The sequence below is a fragment of the Temnothorax americanus genome, unplaced genomic scaffold, assembly GCF_048541705.1.
Source record: "Temnothorax americanus isolate GAGA-0224 unplaced genomic scaffold, ASM4854170v1 Scaffold10, whole genome shotgun sequence".
NCBI classification, from domain to species: Eukaryota; Metazoa; Arthropoda; class Insecta; order Hymenoptera; family Formicidae; genus Temnothorax; species Temnothorax americanus.
The window spans coordinates 435,586-459,364 of record NW_027509231.1 but is presented as its reverse complement, the minus strand read 5'-3'; the positions used below and the strand labels follow the sequence as shown (position 1 = coordinate 459,364).

The following is a 23,779-nucleotide window of genomic DNA, read 5'->3' as shown; positions in this document are numbered from 1 at the left end:
CGTAGGAACAGCTCGAAAAAAATACATTACATGAAATAATTGAGCAACACACGCGATTTCTTAAGCAAATTGCTTTGTCACTTTAAATGTCAAGGAACAATGTTTTAATGCGAGTGACTTCGCTGTCTTTTATTCGTGGGCTGTCATTAAACTCGAAGTGAAATAATCAAGTTACTTCTCACAAGATTTTTATTCATTACGCATCGAATTAATGTCATTGTCTCTGGACGTTTATCGCGAAAAGGAGAAGCTCGAACTAGAAATCTTGAACTATATCTGCACGTGTGTAATCTGACAATGACAAATTACTCACGATAAATATATATGTATATTCGTCATGCATGTTTGAACGACTGATACTTCTTTCCTAGTCACCGGTAAGAACCACGTACATTTCCTTTCCGGTACAGAATTCTATTATTGTAAGGTGAGATGGAGTTCTCTTTCTCTCTGCTACATTAACGGTCGTATACGTGACCTAAGTAAAAATGAGTCAATTATGCGTCTCGGATAATTTTATGATCAATAGCTTTATATCTGCAGGAACATAAATGTTTTAAAACATTGCATGTAAAAATAGCATGTAGATTCTTTTAAAGAAAACTATTTTTCTTAATTGATATCCAATTTCTTTCCAAATAATATGTTTGTATTAATCTGTATTAATTGTTAATTACTATATTCGCGCCACGGTATTCCCGAAAACCCGACGATTTTGAACGGCATACTCTCGAAAGCGCGACGCGACGAGCCGTTTTTATACGATCGGCGGCGAAACGCAATGGTACCTTTGGCTCCCCCGTCGTTAGGGTATACAAATGAGTTCTCATTATGAAACTTTTCAGAATAGAATCCGATCGAAATCCATTTTGGAAAGTTCCGTAATAGGTATCTTGAACCCCTCGAGGTACTGAGCCCCTCCACCATCTGCAAGGTCGTACCCATGCAGTGGGAGAGGATTATCACGGCCAAAAGCCGTATATTTTTCGGTACACAAAAAATAAATACCGAATGCAAGTACATAAAGCGCCGTTGTTATAAAGACATCAATTATCGCCCGTAAAAGAAAGACAATTTCACGCAACATTTGGTACGGCATTTTCGAAGAATTTATAGGATAACGCTAATAATTACGATTGCACGATATTTTGTGTTCCCGAAAATGCGACGTGAGGAACCGCTTATACGATCGGGCGCGATTTAAAGTCACGCATTGGAGACAACGACACGTGGACGTGTTAACAGTACGATAAACGTATATACAGTTGCTTTCCCCGTCTTTCGGTTTTTCCTTTCGGTCTTCAAACTACTGGGCCTCTCCGGCGTATTTTAAAGTGGTTTGGGGATTTATCACCGGCGAGAAACCATGCGCGATAACTTTATACTGCGAAAATGAGTATCGAGTTTAGTATGCCAGCACGTTCGTCACTATAGTACGAAATATTTAATATCGTAAAACATATATCAAATATTTTAATCTAATGTATTAATTAATTATGGCAGAACACTGATCGCGCGTGGCTTGCGATGCTACCCCTTCGCTCGAGCGTCGCCGTAAGAATGACGCGGCAAGTCTACCTGCCGCGCCGCGAGTAAACAATGCGTGAACAGTTACTACGTCACACGCAACGAAATATTTAAACTTACAAAACAAATAATAATGTACGGTGTGTGCGTTTAATATGTATCTCGTGTATTTTAAGGTAAATTCGGTACGTTCGTGGATTTCTGTCGCGTATACTATTGGCAACATTGAAATAGAAAATTATAAATTATATCTTTTTAGAAATATTAAATGGAATCTACTTTTTTTTATACTACGCGAAGAATAGAATAGCGTGGTTTCGTTCGTTTGATAATGTACGATTTAACAATTATCTAACAATAATTACGAGGAAAATGAAAAAGCAATGTTTTCTTTTTATAATGCTGTTCTGCTTTTATTGAATATCATGCGATCAAATGCATTTTGGCTAAACTTGACTTCGCATTTATTTAGTTATATATATATATATATATATATATATATATATATATATATTATATTAAATTAATTGTTATATTTCGAGTGTTAATTAAAATTTTATCCCATAAAAACAAATCAATTTGTACAATAATGTAGAGGCCTCACACTCAGGCTTCTCCTCTGACATAATTATCCTGAGTTTCCCTCGTTAATAGCTGCAGACAGATAACAGTGTTATTATCAATATGTCGCTTATTAAGCTGCACGAAAAGATTATCGCGCTCATGCGATGAAAAATAGATCAAGGGTATCCGCTCTTCAAAGACGGTTTGCGATTACGTATAACACAGTTAACAATCCAGCAGACTCACGAATCGCAGTGATTGTTATGATGATAAATATTGCTGACAAAGTATTATAATTATAGAAGAGAAAGCAACCAAAAATATCAATTTAATAAAAAACGCGTTTAATCATCCAGCAACTATTATAATTACGTATAGAAATAATTGATACAATGCTCGATTAAAAGAGTTTTTAAAATGAGAGAAAACAGTTTTGTTAAATAAGTTCTTAAAGCACTGTACTGTTAAAGATGCAACGATATATCTAAACATAAACTAAATTATTGTACCGCTATAATTAAGATCAATATATTATATATAGAGATAAAATAATTGTTGGAAATTATCACGAAAAAGATTCAAAATTATTGGCTTTCTCTTCTGTTCTGCGTATAAAATATTGCGTATAATAATATCACATCACACGAATGTCCACGTTTGTATCATTGTATAATTAATTATATACCTTCCGTGGAAAAAATTTTAATGTTGAAATTATCAGCTCAAAGTTCGCGAAAGTTGACGAATCATGTTACCGGTCAGGTAAAAAAAGATAGCGATTATTGCCGGCGCATTGTGAAAATTTCAACTCTTAACGAGGTTTCTTTTTGTTTCGCCAAGCGACAGGAGATATAATTTCTCCGGTGTTTCGCACGATTTCTTCGCGCGCGCGTAGGCCGCGCAACAATTTTGCGCTGTCGAAAAAAACGGATACGGTGACGCTTTCGAGTGAGGCATTATGCAATCCCCCTCTGTAACATTTATTTAACAAAAGTATTCTAGGCTATATACAACAACGTAATTAGAGGTCGGAAGAAACTATTACAACACCCTCGATTGGATCGCGCTTAATCATCCGCGTCTAAAATGCGCTTTCTCTAAAACAAAGATTAATTAACTAAAATATGCTACGGCAACTACTGCAAACATTAAGAATATTGTGCGTATTCAAACAAACTCGAGTGCAATTGTTCAAAGTTACCTTTGCGGCCGCGTCTTCTTTTGCAAACATTTTAAAATTTATAAAAATGCTTGTTTTATTTATAATCAATTTTTTGGTGCGTTTATGACAATTTTTAATTTCCTGATAAATATGACCGAATTTACTTGTACATTATTATTTATTATAAAATAAAAAGAAATATAAAATAAAGAGTCAAAATGTATAGTTATCAACAAATTTTTAAATAAACTTCGTATATCAATTTATGATTTTATGATGGAAATAAGAAATGTCTCTCTCTTGTTGTTTATATAATTAAACGAAAAATACGTCGGCTCCAATTATTTACGCTCTACGTAATAGTAGAGCCTATGCTCTGGATCTTTTATAAACTTGGCCTGTAATAACGGCTTCCGCTTTTGTTCCACGTCTTTCTTCTTTTCTTTTTCGTTTGCCTCTTTGCTGTTATTTCGCTTCTTCCAGTCTTCGGTTCTCCTATTCGATACACTCTCAGTTCGTTCGTTGGCTCGATTTCTTTCTCGATTCGGTGGAATATTCTGTATTAAGCTGCGTGTTGCGTAGATCTGAAACCACAAACTTTCATGAATGAACTCTGAATGAGTTTATTGGACGTATAATTATACATGTATTCATATAGTCAATTTTAATTTAAGTCATTTCATACTTAATTTATGACATTATAAATGATATTACTTCGCGCTTAAAACACGATATTTGTATGAGACATTATTTTTGTATTATATATTTTACAGATTATAGATAAATAACTTGATCTCACGTTTCTAAAGTTCTAATATATTTTGTATTGTAATGCTAATATTCTTCGTTCTTGTCCGTTCTTAATTTAAATAAAATGCATTGTCCGAAAAAATATAAGAAAAAATTCGTGCCTTAGTAATCGTAATTTTTTGAAATCCAAGACATAGAGGACATCATATGTCTGGAGCCATATTCGGCCAGCTGAACCGTCCTGTCGTGCGGTGACAAACTTACTTCTGAAGGTATCCCAAAGCCACTGCCGTCATTATCATTCTCATCGTTAACAATCCCGTCGTAAGTGCCAAAATCATTTATCTTCTTAACTTCCTCTTTTTTCATCCCAAAACGTCCGAAAACATTATCTCCACTTTTATCCCGAGGTTTGTCTAATATCACTGATTTTTTAATCTCATCTCCATTAACAAACTTAACTTCATAATTTTCTTCCTTGTCCTCTGGCTTTATTAATTCTTTTTTATTATCTGAATCTTTATTATTATCACCCCGATTATTATTAATCTTTTCGCGTCTCACTTTGATTCTCTTCACCGGCTCTTTTCGAGCAGATATCATACTCGTCTTCATAGAATCGAAGCTCTCTGTTTTGTTTGGATAAGTGGTCTTCGTAACGATTTTCTCTTTCGAGACTCTCGATCGATGCTCGACCGTTCGTGTTTTCGGAGTCGAAGTTTCTACCTGAAAGTTATCAGCTTTGGTTGTTTTAGCTGCTGAAGTCTTATCAGCAAAATCCGATCCATTTGTCGTCTCGTCTTTCTTTGAATATCTTTTTCGAATGGGTATAAAAGCTGATTTTTTCGAGCCAAAATCGATGCTCGCCGAAGGCGACGTTGTTGTCGAAGCTTCAGATTTTCTACGTCGATATTTGGTGGGCTTAGTAACAGACTCGGCAGATTCATTATCGAGGGAAATCGTAAAGTTGCTCTTCGATATCCTGCGTCGGCGTTTTTTACGTTGTTCAGTCGCGGAAGGAACTTCCTTCATTCCATTAGATAACTGACTCTGCTGGCTGCTCGTTACTTCTGTCAACAATTTTGGGTCATCTAAATCACCTTTGTTTAATTTCAGATATTTCACAGGTTCTTCTTCCTTTTTTTCATTAATAATTTCTTCGCTCCCGAGTTTTTTCGAATCAAAATGCGAATTATTTGTCACGTTCTTGTCAACTTGAGAGATTTTTCTTCTTACTTTCTTTCTTCTCGGCGGCTGCGTGATATCTTCGGGCACGAGCATTCCTCTACTCGAAGACGACGATGATTTCCGCCCGAACGAAGGCGAGTGATTTTCGATCTCTTTTGAAGTTTTTCTTTCGGTTTCATCGTCTTCCTCCAGAAACTTTGTGATGGATCTGCTGATTTCACGCGCGCTGGACGGCTTTGCGCCGCTGGAACTGTATCTGCTGCTGTATTTAAAAAACGGCACGGTCGGCACGTGCTCGGTACTAGATTCTTGGCTGTCATCAATATTCCTGCGCGAAATATCGCGTCTAGTATTCACCCTGTAAGTTTTGGAAGGAACATTATACTTTTCCCAAGGATAAGTGGTACTCCAAGGATAAGTGGGTCTTTCATATCTCCTGGATTCGGATTCTTCTTCGTCTTCATCGTCGAAAAACCGCGCCCTGGCTTTCTTTCGTTCTCTTGCCAATCTATCTCTCCTTTCCCAAGGATATTCGTATCTGTCAAGATGATGCAGCCATTTGTATTTGTCTTCTTTATTTTTTTTGTCGGCATGCCAAGGAAATACGTAATCTTCGCTCGTTTCCTCTCTCTCCTCCTCGGGACTGTTCTCCTCACTTTCGTTTTCAAGCTTTGACTTATATCTTGAAAATGGGAAAGGTTTATAGAATGTCGTCGTCTCGGAGTGTTCGTCATTCTCGTCGTTTTCAATCAACGACGGCCGCCTCGGATATGTAAAAAATGTCTGGTTCTTGTTCGAACTTTTCTCTTCCTTCGATGAAAGTTCCTCGGAATCGTTGTTTTCTGAGAATAATTTCGTCGGCGTTTCAACCTGTTCTTCAATTTTCTCGGAAGAATTATTATCCCATGGATTTGCCACATTTCCGGGATAATCAGTTTCTTCCTCCTGTTTCTCTTCGCTGTTTTCAGATTCGTCATTCATGTTTGCCCGATACTTGCTCGATGGCGTTGTCGCTTCCTCGGAAAATGTTTCCGCGTATCCCGGTGGATCAGACTCCGAGTACCGTCGCAAATTCTGGACTTCCTTCAAGCTCCGAGGATTCTTCGTGGAACCGTTCTCTTCGACATTCTCGTGAACTTGATATGTGTTGGTCGTACTTTTCTCCTCGTCCTCCTCGAAGAATTTTTCTTCAAATTCCGTATCGCTGTTTTCGATCTTTTCTACTTCTGGATGGTCGTCCTTTTTATTAAAAATCATTTGTTGTACAGCGGATTCTTCTGCGTGATAAACCTCGGTTGTACCACTTTCTCTATCTTCTATTAATGACATTGCACTTTCGATTCTTGAAATGCTCTCAGTTGAATTGATTATCGTAGAATTGTTCTGCCGACCATTGACTGGTCTCTTCGTTCTTTCGATGCGATTATATCGGGGCTCCTTTCGCCTGCTATCTTCATCCACCGTCTTCGAACTCCTAGTAAACTTTCCGAATCCTCTCGTGTCCCACTTGGGCTTCGAGTACTTAATTCGATCTCTGATCGTGTAGACGATTTTCTGAGGTTCACTCTTCAGGTCGCTGCTCGTTGAGTTTCTTCGTTTCTTCTTACCATTAATCTTCAGGATCGTGGACAAACTGCGATCTTGCACGCTAATTGGTCTACTCTCTTCGATTTTCAAATCCAACGGTTCGGTCGTTACATTTATTTTGTTCGCTGCTTTTTCCATCAACTTTACTATCAACGTATCATTTCCAACAGCATTTTCGACTTCTATAGATCCATTAACTGTTGTATTTTTATTATCATTAATCGTAGTTTCAGAAGAATTCTTCGCGATATCATCTGTCGTGCTACGCTTGTTTATCTTGATAGTACGATGATGAGCGATGATTCGAGGAAAGGTCGGAGATCTTATAAGAGACACTCTGTTCTTAGCCAAAGGTCTAGGCTTTCTGTAAATCTGTCGGTGGATTAAATACTTCGGAGGAGGTACCAATCCTCTGATCTCCGATGATTTCGTATTATTCACAACGTCAGTAATGTCAGTAACGTCCGGCTTCGACGTACTTTTTTCCTTCGACGTGTCCTCCGCAATTTTTAACGTGTTTTCGCTGCCCGCAGTCATTAGAACCTGCGTGGACGGCGGCAAGGTCGTCATCTCGTAGACCTGGTAAGCGTTTTTCATGTTTCTAATGTTACCCATCACGTCTTCGTATACCTGGTTCTGATAGGAATCGGTTTGATACTTCGGTGACGGCGTAGTGGTGGAGATTTTTGGCTTAGACTTTCGATTTTTCATTCTGCGCATAATGTTGGACAGCCTCGTGCCGCGCACAGTGTGAAAATGCGCGTTCCTTCCTCTTCCGGTTTGCGGATCGTGTTTGTAATTGACGCGTATCGATTCAAGGGTCTCGTACGGATGAATTCTGTTTCGCCACTGTTGGCGACTGTTGCGTTCCGGTTTTTTCGAAACTTGAGGCACGACGTACTCATCGTTCTCTTCGGGAAGTACCATGATCTTTGAGGCGAACTTTGTGGGATTTAATTCTGTCGGCGGAGTCGGTTCCTCGACCAGTTTCTCGGCGAACAATGGATTGTCGAAGGGATTCTCGTCGAAGTACTTGGCCTTGAAGCAATTCAGTTTGTCTCCAAGACCATGAAGACGCGGTAGATCCTCTGGCGGACCTCGTTCGGGATCCGGCTTCTCTTTCTCGGATAGCACTTTGTCCAGATTGGGCTCCACCTCGTCGCATTGCTTGTAAGCGTTTCGAGAATCGTAGAATTCCATTCCGCGTGAGGTCTTCCGTGGTATTATCCCGGGATCGACGACGTATTTCAACGCGGACGCGCTGGGTAAATCCTCGTTGTTATAAAAAGGATACTTCTTCAAATCTATAGCGGCTTCCGTCGTCGTCGGAGATTTTATATGATCATCTTCAACAAGTTCTTCGACGTAATCGAAGCTGGGAACTTCAACTTCGACTTTTTTATTTTTCTTCGGTGAAGTCTCGTTATCATTCTCGTTAAAACGCGCGGCAATCTCTTGATCGATGACGTCACCGCTGATTTTCGGAGACTCGTTCAATAGTTCTTCGTGATTTTTTTCATTTACTTTGTCCTGCAAGTTTTTTATCAAATGCGTTTCACTTTTGACGTTTCTTTTCTTTTTTGCCAATTCTACAACATCCGTATCGTTTATTCGCTCATTTTGCTTTGCCGATTGGATGAATATTGGTACTTTCTTATCTATGTTTGAAGTGTCGATTATCGTTTCTCTCGCGTCTTCGACATTCTTCCTTTCACCGTTAGCGACAGTGCTATTTTTGTTCCTGGATGTTCCGCTCTCGTCTCCTCTCGATCTCGCGGGGAATACGAGTTTTATAGCGTCTGGAACATCGGTCAATGTATCGATTACTCTCGGACTCGACAACTTTCCTTCCGATCTATCAATTACCCTATCAAACGAAGTTTTACCTTGTTGCGCCAATTTATCGTCATTAGTCATACCATTGTTTGCCGCTGCTTTCACATCAATATCCGTAGCGTTACTACCGCCGTCACGAAATTCACCTTCGTCGGATCTTTTTCTCCGGGATCGCGTTCTCCAACTCGCTTCGGGATTTAAAGGGAAATATTTAAACGGGTTATCTCGCCGTTGATGCTGTTTTCCACCGAGATGAGAATGATGATTGTCATTCTGCTTATTGCCACGGTAATTGGCGTAATTACTCGCCAATGGTAGCGGCGGTGGCAATAGTTTCGTGGTCGGAAATGAATTTTTACGATAGATTGGATACGCCGGCTGAACGTGGGCGAAGGAATCGAAACGATACGGTAATTTAACCGGTTGAGAACGATGTTGATTTTGCAATTTGCTTCTCCAGTTAGCTTCCGGAGACGATACACTTTCGGTGGACACGGTCGAACGATTTATCGCCGAAGGATGATCCGTTAAGATGATCGAATAAGCGGCTCGTTGAACCGGCAGCCTTCTCGGGGTAAGATCTTCTGGAAAAAAGATCTTTTTCTCCTTCGGGAGAGACTGGGTTTCTTGCTTATTCTTAATGTAACTCAGCATCTTATTGTACTTTGCGTTCAGGCCATCGCGAATTTTCTTGTTATCATTTTCTTCTTTGGAAGATGATGGAATTTGTTGATCAGGTGACTGAGTGACGGATTTCACAGGTTTCTTATCGCGAGACGGTTTTGCAGGAGCCAGAACCTTATATTTGAGCTTATTTCTGGCAACGGCAATGTTGCTATTGTCGAGAACAGGGCCGAGGAAAGGGTTTACATGGTAATCGGTTATTCGCGCGTAAGCTTCCTGAGTGAAATTGATTGTCATTACGGCTGGAGTGCTACTGGACACAGTAGCGTCAAGAAGAGTAGTCGAAGATGAGTATTCTACGCCTTCAGGTCTTAACGATGGCACGCTGGTGAACGTCGCAACTGTGGATGTAGTTATCACATTGTTGACGTAGTCGACACCATCGTTTTGTCCAAGTAGATGACGACTGTGCGTTTGAGCGGAGGTTGGATCGAATTCAACCGGATCGGAGAACAAATTTCGCGAACGGAAGCTGCGCGGATCGAGGAATGTCGAGGGCGACGTCACGGTCTCCTCCTTCGTCACTAAAAGATACGGACCGTGACCGTCAATGATCGCGACTGCGATCGGCGTTCGCTCTTCCTGTTGCGGATTCATGGTTGTCGAGTTCGATACTAGCGTGGACGACTCGGTGATCGATGGACCTTGCCTCGCCTTGAAGTAATCCCAGAAGAGCTGACTGTAACTAGGTGTCGTCGGCTCGTCTTGTTGGAACGAAGCTGTTGTAATCGGAGCGACGTAGCGTAGGGTCGTCTCGTCAATGGAGTATATCTGCGAGTTCGGAGAATTTGTTGCAGGCGTTTCAACATCAATTGAACTTGCTTTTTCGAATGGAAGCACGGTCGTCTCGTAATTCTCAGGCTGGAGCTTCTTTTGTTTCCATTTGCGTTTCGATGGCTTTGTTCTTTTACTTACATCATCATTTTTTCCATTTTGCAACTTGGATTGTTTCTTCTTTGTCTTGACAGCTTTATTCTCGTGTTTTAAATTATCTTTAACCTGAGATTCCTCTAATTCCGAACTATCAACCTTGATATCGTTGCGAAGTTTCGATTCTTGTGCATTTTGATATACTTTCGAACTTCTCTCGGCCTCTTCAGCATCTTTCTCTATGTCCTCTTCCAGTTTCTGGATATTATTCTCAGCAACGAATTTGGGATCTATTTCAGATCCTTCCAAGCTATTCCTGTCGTGTCCTATCAGATTATCTTTATCATCTGTACCCTCAAACTTTCTATTTTCCTGCAAATGATCTTCATAGTCTTCCTCATATTCCTCGAATTCATCGGGCACTAAGTTCTTGTTTTTCCCTTTATTCTTCTTATCGCTTGAAGAATTTGCTCCGCTTTTCTTTCGATCGTGAAGCTTGCGTGCGTATCCTTCGTGAAAATCGGCGTCCCTGACGTGTCCCGCGTGGTCGTACGCCGAATCCTCGTATCCCTCTTCGGTGTAGACCGTATTAACCTTCGAATTGGTGACGACCTCCTTCAATCTGGCCGCGTTACGCCTCTCTTCGTCCGTCTCCGCGCTTTCGATCGCCTGTTGCTGTGGCAATCTCTTCACAACGTGGCTACCTCGAACTTGAGCGTGCAGCTTCGTCGGCACGAAGTCGAGAGGGATGCCTTTTTCAGGCGGCGGCTTCGCCCAGATTCCAGGAGCTACGTATTTTGGTTGAGTAGGCACGTCTCTAGCCTCTTCATGTTCCGAATATGGTATATCATGGTCTGGAGACTCTTCTGAGTCGTTGTCATCCGTGTGTTCGTTATACTGATAAGATGGCCGCGCGAATCGATTCAGAAAATTTGTTTCTGAAGAATCGAGTATTTCTTCCGCTTGTACACTCGTTGAAATTGGTAAATAGGTTGTAGAATTTTGATAGATCGATGTCGTAGTGTTCAAGGGCTGCAACCCGGAGTGATCCGTAACATTGTCAACATCGGAGCCGATGTCGATCGTAGTGGTGATTGCGTAGAGATTCTGACTTGATGATGACACGCCATGGATGCTGGCGATCGTCCAGAGAAAAATCACAATTAGATTATAGGCTTCTCGTTGTTGCTCCATTTCTCTGGCTTGTTCTTCGCTTCATAGCACTATCGAGATGAGAAAATATTGTTCAATATGTAATTAACGGTGGTCATTAAAGTACACTTTTCAGTACGCACATCTTATCACAATTATTATGTTGAATAATAGTATTGAAATATTTAGCGTTAAAGTTCAAATATTAGCAATATATATTACAAAATTGCATATTATAATATTTGAAAAGAGATATTATATATTAAACACGAATTGTATCAGTTTAAGATCGAATATAGAACGACACTGAATATCGAATTCGCTTCTCGAATATGACAACGAATTGCAGTTCAGACTCTTCGCAGCGGAGGAAGAAAACACACTGTTACGTTACTCGGCTTGCGGAGAATGCGAATTCTATGAACGGCAGGTGACGCTTATCAATTTGCGTTCGTCGCGACAAAGGAGAGAATATCGCGTTTTACGCACGAGCCGTCGACGTGATTTCTAATCATCTTTGATCGAGGTCTTTCATCAAACTGACCGGCGCTACGGGCCGCATGGCCTAATTTATATTTTTCAGCCATCTGCGAAAGGCGAGGTAGGGTGAAAAACGTTGGAACAACTATAGAGACCCTGCTCCGCGAAGCGTGCAGATCCGATCGTTCAACGATTCAGTCACTCTCGATTGGATTCGTTCGCCAGGCCGTTTCACCCAGACGCCTCTCTTCTCCGGTTCGCGTATTAGAAACTTCGACGTATAGCTCCACAGTATCCTAATTACTATGCGCTCATACCCTTAATTTTACGGCGCAATCACGAGCGCCTCGTCTCGTAAAAGATGCGCGAGAAGAGGAGCGCGCGCGTCGTTAATCGAGCAAAGTGTGCCGTTATTAACGCGAAGTGGAAGGATGAAATGCATGAAAAGCACGAGGCATAAAGATGTACCATGAGAATATCAAACAGGACGAACATACAGCATAGCGCGATTTACTTCATTCAGTCAGCTGTGAACGGTTCGTTTCGCCGGCTGCGCTCCACTCGTCTCGGCACGGCGATTGTGTGCCGTGTCTTTCCGCGTTGGGCCGCGAAGCGTGTCGCTCGAGCTACGGGACTTTTTTCGCTTTGTATTTGTAATTCCGATACGATCTTTGTTTGTATGAAAACATTAAAAACCTGTGTTAATAATGACAACTCGAATTACCGGATCAGACTTTATTTACACTAAAATATATATCTTTTCTTACACATTCAATAACATTCAACGATTAATTTAATCTGTAATTATTTTATATTCGGAATATAGCTTAATAAAAAAATCATTTTTTATGTATTTTATCTCCGAAAACATAATTAAGTTATATTAAAACAATTATTAAAATAAATAATAAATAATAAATAATTTTACAATTGCGCAAACCAAGTCAACTGTAGTAAACGATACTATTTCATCATCAATTTTTAGTCTAAATGGCGCAATATAATTTAAAACGAGAATGTCATTTCACTTTTAAAACACTTTTCCGACATTTACAGTATAATATATGTTCTATGCCATATATCGTCTCTTTGTTGAAAATTTTTAAATAGACAGCGCGTTTTAATTTATATTATGTATAACATAAAAGACTTATAAAATCTTAGACAAACACGTTCCTGTAAATTTTAGAATGGATTAATAGAAATCAAACCATGACAACGATAAAACAGATTTGATTCTTTCCTGTTTCTACTCTGTTAGTATACGCACCTTGTAGAGAAGTCTTTACAAAACACACTGCGAGAAATTTAATTTTCTCCATTTGTACGAAGATGCGGTTGGACCATATTAGAATCTTTTTTAGATTTTGCGCAAAATAAAAATCTCAATTCACTGTGAAAAATCAAATGTTCAGTCACCCTGGCATGACAGCGTGCTGTACAGAAAAAAGGAAAAAGTTTTGAACTTCCGATACATATGAAATGTGAAATTGCATTCACAGATCATTGATCGAAGTTACGGCAAATAAACTGTGATCGTGTACATTTCATGCTAATAGCGATTGGCATTGCTTGTATCACGAATAAAATTTCGAATACTTTCTCTTTCCGGCTACGAAATACACAATTGAATCAGCCTACGTCAAACAAATAGGTGTTAAGATTAAAATAGAACAATCTAAGAATACTTTATTGATGATACAAAATACAATCATATATCGTAAACTCCTTAAGCATAATTTATAAATAATTCATAGGGAGAGGTAACAATTAATAAATATTAGATCAAGACGAACATGTCCAAAAGTCCAAAAAGAAAATGAAACGATCATTGCATCTGCCCATTTTGGCCATAATATTTTAACATCTATTCTGGATGTGTCTTCTCGTTTTTACTATACAAAGAATTTTTTAAGTGATATCCAAATAAAAATGTATCACCTACTATATCTTTGCGTCACTTAATTAAGTGATGAAGAAAAACTAATTATTTAAATTCTTATGACAATATAAAATGTCTTGTAAGATATTTAAATGTCAAATTAAATGTAGTCTAGTCTTTACTTATAATTTTAATTAAATTTCAGATCTTTCTTTTTCTCTTTTGTTTGAACTCGACTCGAAAAAGCCTTAGAAAGGCACGTAAACAATAAGCATGTTACCGCACGGAACACGCGGTAATCCTCTAGGAAATAATACTCTCTCACGGTCGTAAATATTAATGTACGAAACGCGAATCTCACGAAATATACGATTTGGAATCTTTATTAAAATATGATGTCAGGTACTCCGAAGAAAGAACACTACGATCTAAGATATCATCGGCTTCCACGCGTTGTCGCTTTGAATCGGTGCCGGCTGGGTGGCAAGTTGCGGTTCCGCGGATTGCAGCATGGAAGCCTCCGGCTTGAAAAAGTCTATGATTGGGTGATAGTTATAATTGATTCTCCTGTGCGGCTCCTGGTATTCGTCGTCGAAGCCTCCGTTCTGCAATTTCGACGTGGCATCCACGTCCTGGTCGTACGGCTGACTGTATCTATAAAAGATTATTTCTAAGCTCCAGACAATTCTAATAAATTTTCAACCATAAGATTAATTTAAATTTTACAATTTTTTAATTTCAATTTTTTAAAGATTAATTTCGGCTTCAAAAATTACCCTTAAATTCTAAAATAAAAATTGACGTTTCTCATCAAACCTAGATATTACAATCTGACAACAATTATTTCTCTAAAAAAATATTTTGTAAAAAGGGGTATGTTAGAAAATACTGAATTGATAAATTAAAAATAAAAATGTTGCACGTTACTCACCGGTTGGTCGTATTGTTGCGGGAAGTTTCCGTGTAATCTTCATGGGCGGTGGATTCTCGTCTGAAAGGTGGCCTGTTGAGTCGGGTAGGCCTGCTCTTGGTCAATGGACCTTTGTAGCCCGGTGCTCGCGTGTTGGGCGCGTGCTGTTGCGGCAATTTGTCGTATGGCCGCGGGATCGATGGGGGCTTCTTCGGTCTAGTTCTAGTATTGGTAAAGCTGGGCCTACTCGTTGGACTGATCTCCAGCACCGGCTTCTTGTTGCTGGACCCTGAAGGAAACGAGACTGATTCACTGAGGTTGTTTAATGTTGTGGGTGATACGGCGAATAATTCTGAAGTAAAGTACCGTGGATGGAATCGTAGTTCAAGGTGGGAGTGTACTTGGTAATGTGATTGAGGACGACGGGCTTGTTGAGATCCTGAAAATCGTCCTTCTGATCGTTGATCGTCGCGAAATCCGCGCCCGGAAACGTCTCCTTGGGCTTCGTTGGGGGATCCTTCTGATGCGGTGGGAAAATCTCGGCGTAGCCGTGCACGTGGCAGCTGCAGCAGGTCGGAACTTTGAATATGTCCATGTGTAGTCCCAGTTTCTGGTCCCAAGTCAGCAGTCTGTGATAATTGTAGACTTGCACGCAGGAGGAACGATAGTTTTCGGAGATAAACGAGCAACTTGACTGTGGATTGCTATGAAAGTGACATTAAAATATACATTAAAAATAAAATAATTTATTATTATAAAATATCTTTTTTGCGTATCTTTTTCTTTAGTATATCATCATAAAGAGAAATCATATGTATACATTAACTTTAATTCGTAATTAATGTTTCATAATTCTTTACTGCAGGTTATATTTTAAGATAATGATTTACAAAATATATATTCTTAATATTCTCTGATCAGATAGCCTTCATTTAGCCTGTTCAAATGGGATATTATGTAAATTGATAATTAATGCCCAAATAAATTGCTCTCCCTTCTTTGAATAAAATAAGTATTGGTTGTCATATACTTACGAACATTTCTCCAGTCGTATCGTCTGGGTGTGTTCACCTGTATTTATTATATATTTCCATACTCCGGAAGCAGCTCTCGCTAATTGCGGGCGAGCATATTTGACAGTTGATGGACAAGTGAAACCCTCCTCCACGTTGTCGAAGGGATTGTCAAATCGTCTGAAAGCAAAAATATGCAATAAGTAGTAAAATAATTTTTTACCTTAATCACTCTTTATCACTTTTATTTATAATTTATGTTAACCAAATTTAAAATATAAAACGTGCAAGGAAATAATTTTTAGATTCAAATTATTCACGCGCATTATTTTTTATTTATTTAAAATTAATAAAAATTTAAAATTAAAACATGTTAAAATATAAAATTTGGTAGTTTTCAAGAGATGAGAAAAAACACCGGTATATTTTATATACCTTTTAATCTCATTGCTCTCGTATCTGTTCTCATATTTATTCTCCAACGGTAGGGCGCTCGGCAATTTTTCTTCCGCGCTTCCGTCTTGCGCCTTGTAATCGGTCAACAATGCGGATACCATTTCCTTATTGGACCTTAAACTTCTTATTATCGCCTCGCTAGAAAGTTAAGACCGTTATGAATGCTTTTTCGCAAAAGCGAATAATACCGATATTTTCTCCAACGTGAAAAATTTATTTTATGCATTTTGCTATACTTATTCGAAAGACTAATAATAATGTAAACTCAAGTAATGAAAATTTTAGAGAAATTTAGCAAGAAATGCTAACAAATTGATATTGCAATTGCTCAATGCAATAGCTCTGTAATAAGTCAGTTAACGCAAATAAATAATTTGCAAAAAGGTAATTTAACAAATTTAAAAAGCAATCTTCAGAATTCCGTAATAATACTTTGACTGTACTCTACCAATTAAGTGTTGTCGTATACGGTCAATGCTTTATTTATCTTAACAAAATTCGGTCACCGTTATTTTAATAATACTCTCGAGAAGAGGGGAGAGAGATGCGGAAAGTGAAAACCGCCGGCATGCCAATTAAGACGGACCGGGAGATTTTAATCTCGGCCGTATGCAAATTGCCGCGTAACAATATTCGTCATTAATTCAATGCCGAAACGAAAGTTCAGGGCAGACTCACTGCGGATAATCGCTGGCCTCGAGACACACCGTCTTTGTGAAGAAAGTGCATTCGTTTTCCGTGGGTCTTCTCTTCGGCTCGCTCGGCCGTTTAGACGGCCGCATGACGGGCGGCCTCGGTAAACCTGCGGAAATCATCAACGATCTGTCTCGGCCCGTGCCACTTTTATCCGGCGCGATAAATTCACGATTGTCGATTACCGTAGAAAAACTGACCTGTGTAAACGTTCCGCCTGTTCGGAAAAGACGGTCTCACGGGTCGCAACGGTTTGACGAACACGGGTCGCCGTCGCTCCTGAGGCCTCACTAGCCGCAGCTCTTGAGCCTGTAATTCGGACAACGTGTTTATGAGAGTTCTTATTATCATATTATCACGTTATATCAGATTTAAAAGATCTTTTCAAAGATCCATCTCCATCTTCCTTTTTTAACTAATTAATAACAATATACATGTAATAAACATTACCTAATTTGTCACTTATTAATTTTAACAAGGTACGATAAATTCAACATTGCACCTTGGCGTGCGAACATTAAATTTGCGGTATATTCTTTGTAATTGTAAACGCCTATAGGTATTGTCCGTGTGCACTGACCTTAATGATCGTTTACTTAAGTATACTTAAGAGGAATAATATTGTTTACACCGAGTGCGCTCTATGTGTCATGCGTATAAAAGCGCCACAGATCGAAATTGCATTAGATTTCAGAATTTTTCTACTGAAATAAACGAATGTATATTGTCAATTGAAATAATAATGAAGTGCTTCTTAAAATCAGATTTTTATCTTATTCCGATCACTCTCTATAGAGAAGCTCATTCATTGTAATACCGCTCGCCGCTTATTATCTATTCTCACGCAGCATAAATCAACATCCGCCTATATCCGTTCAAGTCGCTCGCTAATTAATGTCCGGAATGGAAAGTCGTTCTTCCGCGCGATATATCTGACGGTATAGTAACCGCGACACCACCACTCACGAGATTCAAGAGATGATGGTCCTTGCGACGCCGACGAGTCGTCGTAATAAAATATGTCGAACACGTGAAAGTACTTGCATAAAAGGCGTTGCTTAAAGGCCGCCGCTATATACGCTATACAAGTGAAATCATACGATGCGCCCGTTCTAAATCCGAGAATGGCGCAATCTAAGCATATGCTGAATGAAGATTCGACGAATGTTTTATTTTCCTTTTAGTGTACTATATGACACAAACCAGTGGTAAATTCAATACCCGACAAAGTTACGAGAAAAAACACTTACAAGATTAATCATTTCCAACATACATGTGTATGCTGATATCGTATAATAAGATCGATTTATAAAATTTATATAAATAATTTATCTATAAAAAATATACAAAATTTCGCATAGAATAGAACTTTAAAAATATGTAAAAAAATATATAAAATAATTTTTAATATATTTAAAATGTGTTAAAATAATATCAAATAATGTAAGGATTTTCAATTACGATTCAATCTCGCAGTCGGAAGTAAAAATAAATGATGCATCGATCTAGAATCTGCATAAAAGTAATCAACGATCTATATAATCGTATTTATGTGGCAGATATTACCAATCTAGACATGAACTTGGTAGTTTAGAAATCGCTGCGTAAAGCTCAAATTTATTAGTGATTGCATGTATATAAAAACTGATATTTACAGACATCGCGCCGTGAGAAACTCGACTGCCGGGGAAAATATACATATTTATTAACCGCTGGGATAAATCTCGTTGAAATTTACGACAAGTGGACACGTCAAACTCGACTTTCTACCGTTTTCAGATAGTGGGAAAAAGTCGAAGCGATAGATCATTGCGTGCGCGCGCATCACATAAAGATAATATTATTATTTTATCTGCACGCGTTTTAACTCACCTCGGGTAATGCTTCGGGCATCTCGTCACTATCCTCCTCCTCCTCGCTCTCATCGGAGTCGGAATCGTTGGATATGATCTTCGCTATGGCCATATTGCTCGGTAGCATCAATTCCCTACTCGCGTTTTCTCTGTTTCCGCCACCGACAAGAGACTGGATTTCCTCGAGTGGCGGTGAGGTCGTGTCATTATTGGATATTTTCGTGGAAATTAGCGTAGCCAGTTTTTGCGGCGGCGACGTGCTACGTATTTTTGGTATTACCTCGCCGATTTGTTCCCGCTTCTCCGGCATCGCCTAGAAAAGACAAAAAGAAGATTAGTTTTATTTATAAGACACGTATTCTGCGAATGATATCTTATTTTATCGATTAATTTCACGGCGATTTAAATAAAATAATTTATAATACACCAAAATATGTATAATGCTGTTTATTCAATCGAGTATAATATCTATAAAGGTTTATTTCTGAATCAGCAACTGCCAGGTTTCCCGTGTAACAAATTTTCTTCATATTTCTATAGAGATTTTCTATCTTATATGTTTTACACAATTTATATTTCATGAAAAATAAAAGAAGCGATATTAAATAAATGTCATTCGAAAGTTTTCTATGCAAACGTGCTCACTCACGGATGCCATTACTTCTCGTACTTTAGTCGTTCTGTTTTTGACGTCCTCGTCACTGAGTTTGAGGGACGTCGATATCTTCTCCTGAACTTTCTCGCCATCATCGACATTGCTGACATTGTTCTTCTTCTCGGCATGGATTGGAGACAGTAGCACGACTGTCTAGAAAATGAAACAAAAAGTTGCACGTCGTATATTGCGATATACAATTTTTATAATTGCTGTGGATAATATTATTAGATAATTTAGTAATTACATCTTGTAAAGCATTATGTGCAACGTATTAATAAATCTGGGATTACATTATGCATTATTACGTTGTTACCTGCCTAATTAATTGTCAGAAGTGTTAAAATAGATGTTATCTAAATCTTATTAATACGGTAAATTATAATTAACCGTTAGCTAGGAAATCGTGGTTGCGAATTAAAATATAAATTTTCATAAGCGAATTAAATAGTATGTTAATTAACTCCTGATAACGCTAATTAGTGAGCGTCGCGCGCGAGACGCTGATTTAATTGAATCGCGAGTGAAAACGACGCGCGTGGTTCAGCGAGGAGACAATAAAATGCAACTTCCGGAAAGAACAATCGTAACGAGCGTGCAAAGCCGCTATACATAGCCGCGAGTGAACTGCAAGGAAGCGTAAATTACGTTACACGTATCTCTTGTTTGCCAAGAACGTGGACCGATTATCGCGCAAGAGATCTCTCTTCTTCTTCTTTTTTTTTTACGAAGAGGAAGTCTGTCCGAAGAAACGTCGGCTGCGCGTTTACGTTCGTTACACCAGAAGCGCAGTGGTTGCAATGAGCTTTCGCAGGATGCAAGAGATCGCAGTGCGATTCTGCGCAATCGTCGAAAAGGGAGCTTCTTAAACATCCCGTCGCGAAAGTATATATATCCCTTATGCAGGTTCAATGACTTGGTAAATATGAGACTTCACCTGACAATTTCAATATGTAATTTATACGTATATCATTTTTGCCAAGAGTTGGATTTAGTGAAAGTAAATGACCGTAAGTTTCAATTAAGCTGACTCTTGGCAACCTGTAATTGACAAATTTATTCTCGAATTTCATTATTTTCAACGAAACGAGTTAATTATCATAAATAAGAGATAATTATATCCAAAGCTAGTCATTAGCCGTGAACGTAGATTTATATCCGGCCGGCGTATTAATAAATGGGGGCTAGTATTATTGGTGCTCAAGTTTAATCAGTGTTAATAGATTGGATCGTTATTCTTATGTTTAACGCTTATTAATTTCTTATTGCGCTCTAACAATTAATGGAACCGCTCCATATATACGCGAAATCTCTTCTCGATACTCTAATAAAGACAACTTAGTTTCGCTAAAATGCAATCGAGCTCGGAACAACAATGCAGGATGCATGCATGAGAATGCCATTAACCACGATACATCACGCGATGCCAGCATATGCGCCTGCAACCCCAAAACAATCCATTTCTCAGCTTGAACATGAATGCCTCGATTGTTACCCAGTCATTAAAAATGTATTTTTCTTTTTAATTTGGTGAAATGTGTGTGAAGATACGTGCTCGTCGAACAGTGCTCATTTGTAAGCAAATTTATAAAAGTTGAAAATTACAAGAGAAAGAGAGATAGGAAAAATTAATCTTTAAATTTTTGTCAAGGATCGAGCTAGTTCTTGCTCTCACTCATTATTAGAATAAAGAATCTAGATCTAAAAATAAAAATACATATATACAGACAATAATATTTAATTATGTTTAGTTGATTCTTTTTTATTATAATATCTTCTTACATGCTTCTTTTACACAATCCTGTTAAGATTAAAAACCTATCATGCCGTAATTTTATACTGTAACGACTCAATAATGGTCGAGGCAAACAGATGATTTCACTTGATTCAATTGGATTCAATGGATTCTCCGACAATAAACAAAATCGCTTGACTGCGTTTAAGCATTTCATGACGGCTATTTCAAGTCAATTTTCACATTTATCGCGTTAATGAAGAGCCTTTCGAGAATTCTCGCGCGAGAGCAAACTCGATATTCCACAATGCAGGTGCGAAGCATCTATTACTTTTCCTTACTTTAACGAGCGGCTGGATCAAGGTCGCGACAAACGTTGTTTCACTTTGGACCAGGTAAATTGACGCAGAGAGCATCACGCGGTCAGTAAACTGAAGGAATGAGGAACTTCATTCATTCGGCAAAAACAGGAAATAAAACTTTCTTTGAAAGCGCGATTCAAGAATTAACAGCTTAATTACTTTTTAATTCGGTTATTGATAAAAAAAATTATAATAGCACCGTGATTATTTCATTAATAATTAGCTTAAATACTGAAGAAGAAAAAATTTAGATATTTTGTGTACATAAAAATATTATAAAGATTCCTCGTCCATTCGTTTTGAACAGTTGCGATGTAGTGCGATTAGATAAGCATATTAAAAATCTTAAAGCTAAAAATTATGATAGTTGGCAGCAGTTAACAATAAAAGGATCAGAATAGAGACAACAAATTTTTAACCAGCCACAAAAATTAAGTAATAATTAATCTTACCAACAACACCCAGTACGACTGTCCTATCCTCATCCTATCGAACCACCAAGACTCATCAACAGTTTCAGTATGAACTGATTTACAATTATCACAGATTCCACTGTCACTCTACCACTGCAATTATTTATCAATCTCTCAGCACTATCATGGAGCAATATCATTAAACACTCAATTGTATTCGCGCAGATTGCGCTCGCGGAACCTCTTTGACGATTGACTGCGATCAAACCACGAAATACGAAAGATCTCCGTTCTAGAGAGACTTCTCGGTGCCGAGGTCCGTTCGCCAAAACCACCTGCTGCCGATATGCTCTTTGAACTGGCGCAAAACATCAGCTCTCTCGTAGGTGGTAGGAGATGAAGAGCCTCCCCGCATGGTCCACGTGGGGATAATGTAGGAACACGGGATCTCCCCCTCGTGCAGCCGTGACCGAGAAAACCGGACCGCCGTCGGGTTGGTGGATAAGCGTGTCGTACCGAAGAGAAGGAAGAAGTCGGCCAGCCGAGCTCCTCCTCTCCGTCCGTGCGAGAGAGCGCGGGCTTTACTCTCGGTCAATAGATTACACAGCATCGAACACTTGTATTACGGTATACACGGTATTCAAGGTTCATCGCACTTTCTTCCATCTAGTTATTTTCTCATCAATTTAAGAATTCCGATAACTTTTGTGGCAATAAACTTTCGAAGATTTCATAAATTAAATTTTATTTAATTTAAAATGAATTTTCTTCCTCAACAAAATATAATCAATTTTTTACTTAAACATTCGTTACATATAAAGATACTTGAAGTATAAAAAAACATTTTTCTCTAAAAAATCGAATTTAAATTGGTCAAAGAATTAAGTTGAAGGAAATAAGAAGAACATAGGACACCATGTATACTATCGCTATACTCATTAGGTTAACAGATGATCAACACGCTGTTCCTTCTGTGATTGCTGTTCCGGATCTCGTAGTCTCGTACTTTCGATGTGACACTCTATTGTGTCGAGAAAGTTTTTCTTCTCGATCGATCATAACGATTTTTTTGTCGCGTGCGTGAAGCAGGTGACTCTATAAATCTATAAACAGAATGTCTTTGGCAGCCTATATACTGATAGAAAGTCCGAGTTTTTTCTCATTAATTTTGGACAATCGTTCCTTAATGTGTATGCATTTTAAATTAAAATTTGAATATTAGTATATTTTTTTAAATATTTTTCTAATCAATTAAGCCTGGACTCTTGTGTAGCATTCTGGTAAAGTACGTGATAAATAAAAAATCATTTAAAGTTATTTTTAAAAAATGTTAAAATTGCGATAGACAACAAAAAATATAGGCACTTTTACTTGTTACTCGAAAGCTATTTGAATTGTCACGCATGATTCAACTCGAGGTACATGGCGGTTTCGCGAAAACGTGTTTTTATTATTATAAAAATATCACGCTTGGCTGGCACTTAGGTACTCATCTCGCTTAGAAAATGGCATATCGTGGAAAAAATTAATCGGCATATATATAAGCGCCGTAATGAATTAACGAATATAGTTATTTTCTCTTGCCGTTCTTTTTTTACAGCGCGATTAACAGTATACGATTGTTTAGAGAAAGTTATCCAATGTCGTTTTTCTACACGATGGGATATCGATCATGTGCTTCATCACTCTTAACGTACTCGTCGTGACAACTTTTAAAAATAATTTCAGAAACTATATTGACGAGTGTTTAATTCAAGACTGGTTTTGCGTTAACCACATCGTCTCATTTGCAGAATTAAATAGTTCGGCTATTAAGATTTAAATTAAGAAAAAAATTGTATAATACCACATTTACTACTAATAGACGCATACCATGAAATCGCAAACTTTCTCACTTTAGAGTCACATAAAATTGCTTGGAAAGCGCACCAAACACTGTAATATCAAGTGATCTATGTAATACCCGTGAAATGGTAAACGGCGAAAGTGTTATTTTACACAGCATAC

At 38.4% G+C, this 23,779-nt stretch overlaps 2 protein-coding genes across 3 annotated transcripts; both read right to left on the bottom strand.

The window, feature by feature from the left end:
- Positions 1 to 2,070: 2,070 nt before the first annotated feature.
- LOC143901093 (uncharacterized) lies at positions 2,071 to 11,362 on the bottom strand. The gene is made up of 2 exons (XM_077413054.1): positions 4,268 to 11,362; positions 2,071 to 3,837 (listed from the first exon to the last, which is right to left on the bottom strand). Exons 1-2 carry the CDS (start codon positions 11,360 to 11,362, stop codon positions 3,595 to 3,597), a joined length of 7,338 nt encoding a protein of 2,445 aa, XP_077269180.1. The 3' UTR covers positions 2,071 to 3,594.
- Positions 11,363 to 13,457: 2,095 nt separating this feature from the next.
- Positions 13,458 to 22,556, bottom strand: Nt1 (Neurotrophin 1). Of its 2 annotated transcripts, none has more exons than XM_077412791.1 (10): positions 21,812 to 22,556; positions 19,257 to 19,415; positions 18,627 to 18,920; positions 16,955 to 17,063; positions 16,740 to 16,863; positions 16,041 to 16,199; positions 15,627 to 15,785; positions 14,959 to 15,296; positions 14,614 to 14,881; positions 13,458 to 14,336 (listed from the first exon to the last, which is right to left on the bottom strand). In XM_077412791.1, exons 1-10 carry the CDS (start codon positions 21,842 to 21,844, stop codon positions 14,111 to 14,113), a joined length of 1,869 nt encoding a protein of 622 aa, XP_077268917.1. In that variant the 5' UTR covers positions 21,845 to 22,556; the 3' UTR covers positions 13,458 to 14,110. The 2 variants fall into 2 exon arrangements, with proteins under 2 accessions (XP_077268917.1, XP_077268926.1); XM_077412800.1 differs by having other exon boundaries at positions 19,278 to 19,415; positions 21,812 to 22,553.
- Between the last annotated feature and the right edge of the window lie 1,223 nt (positions 22,557 to 23,779).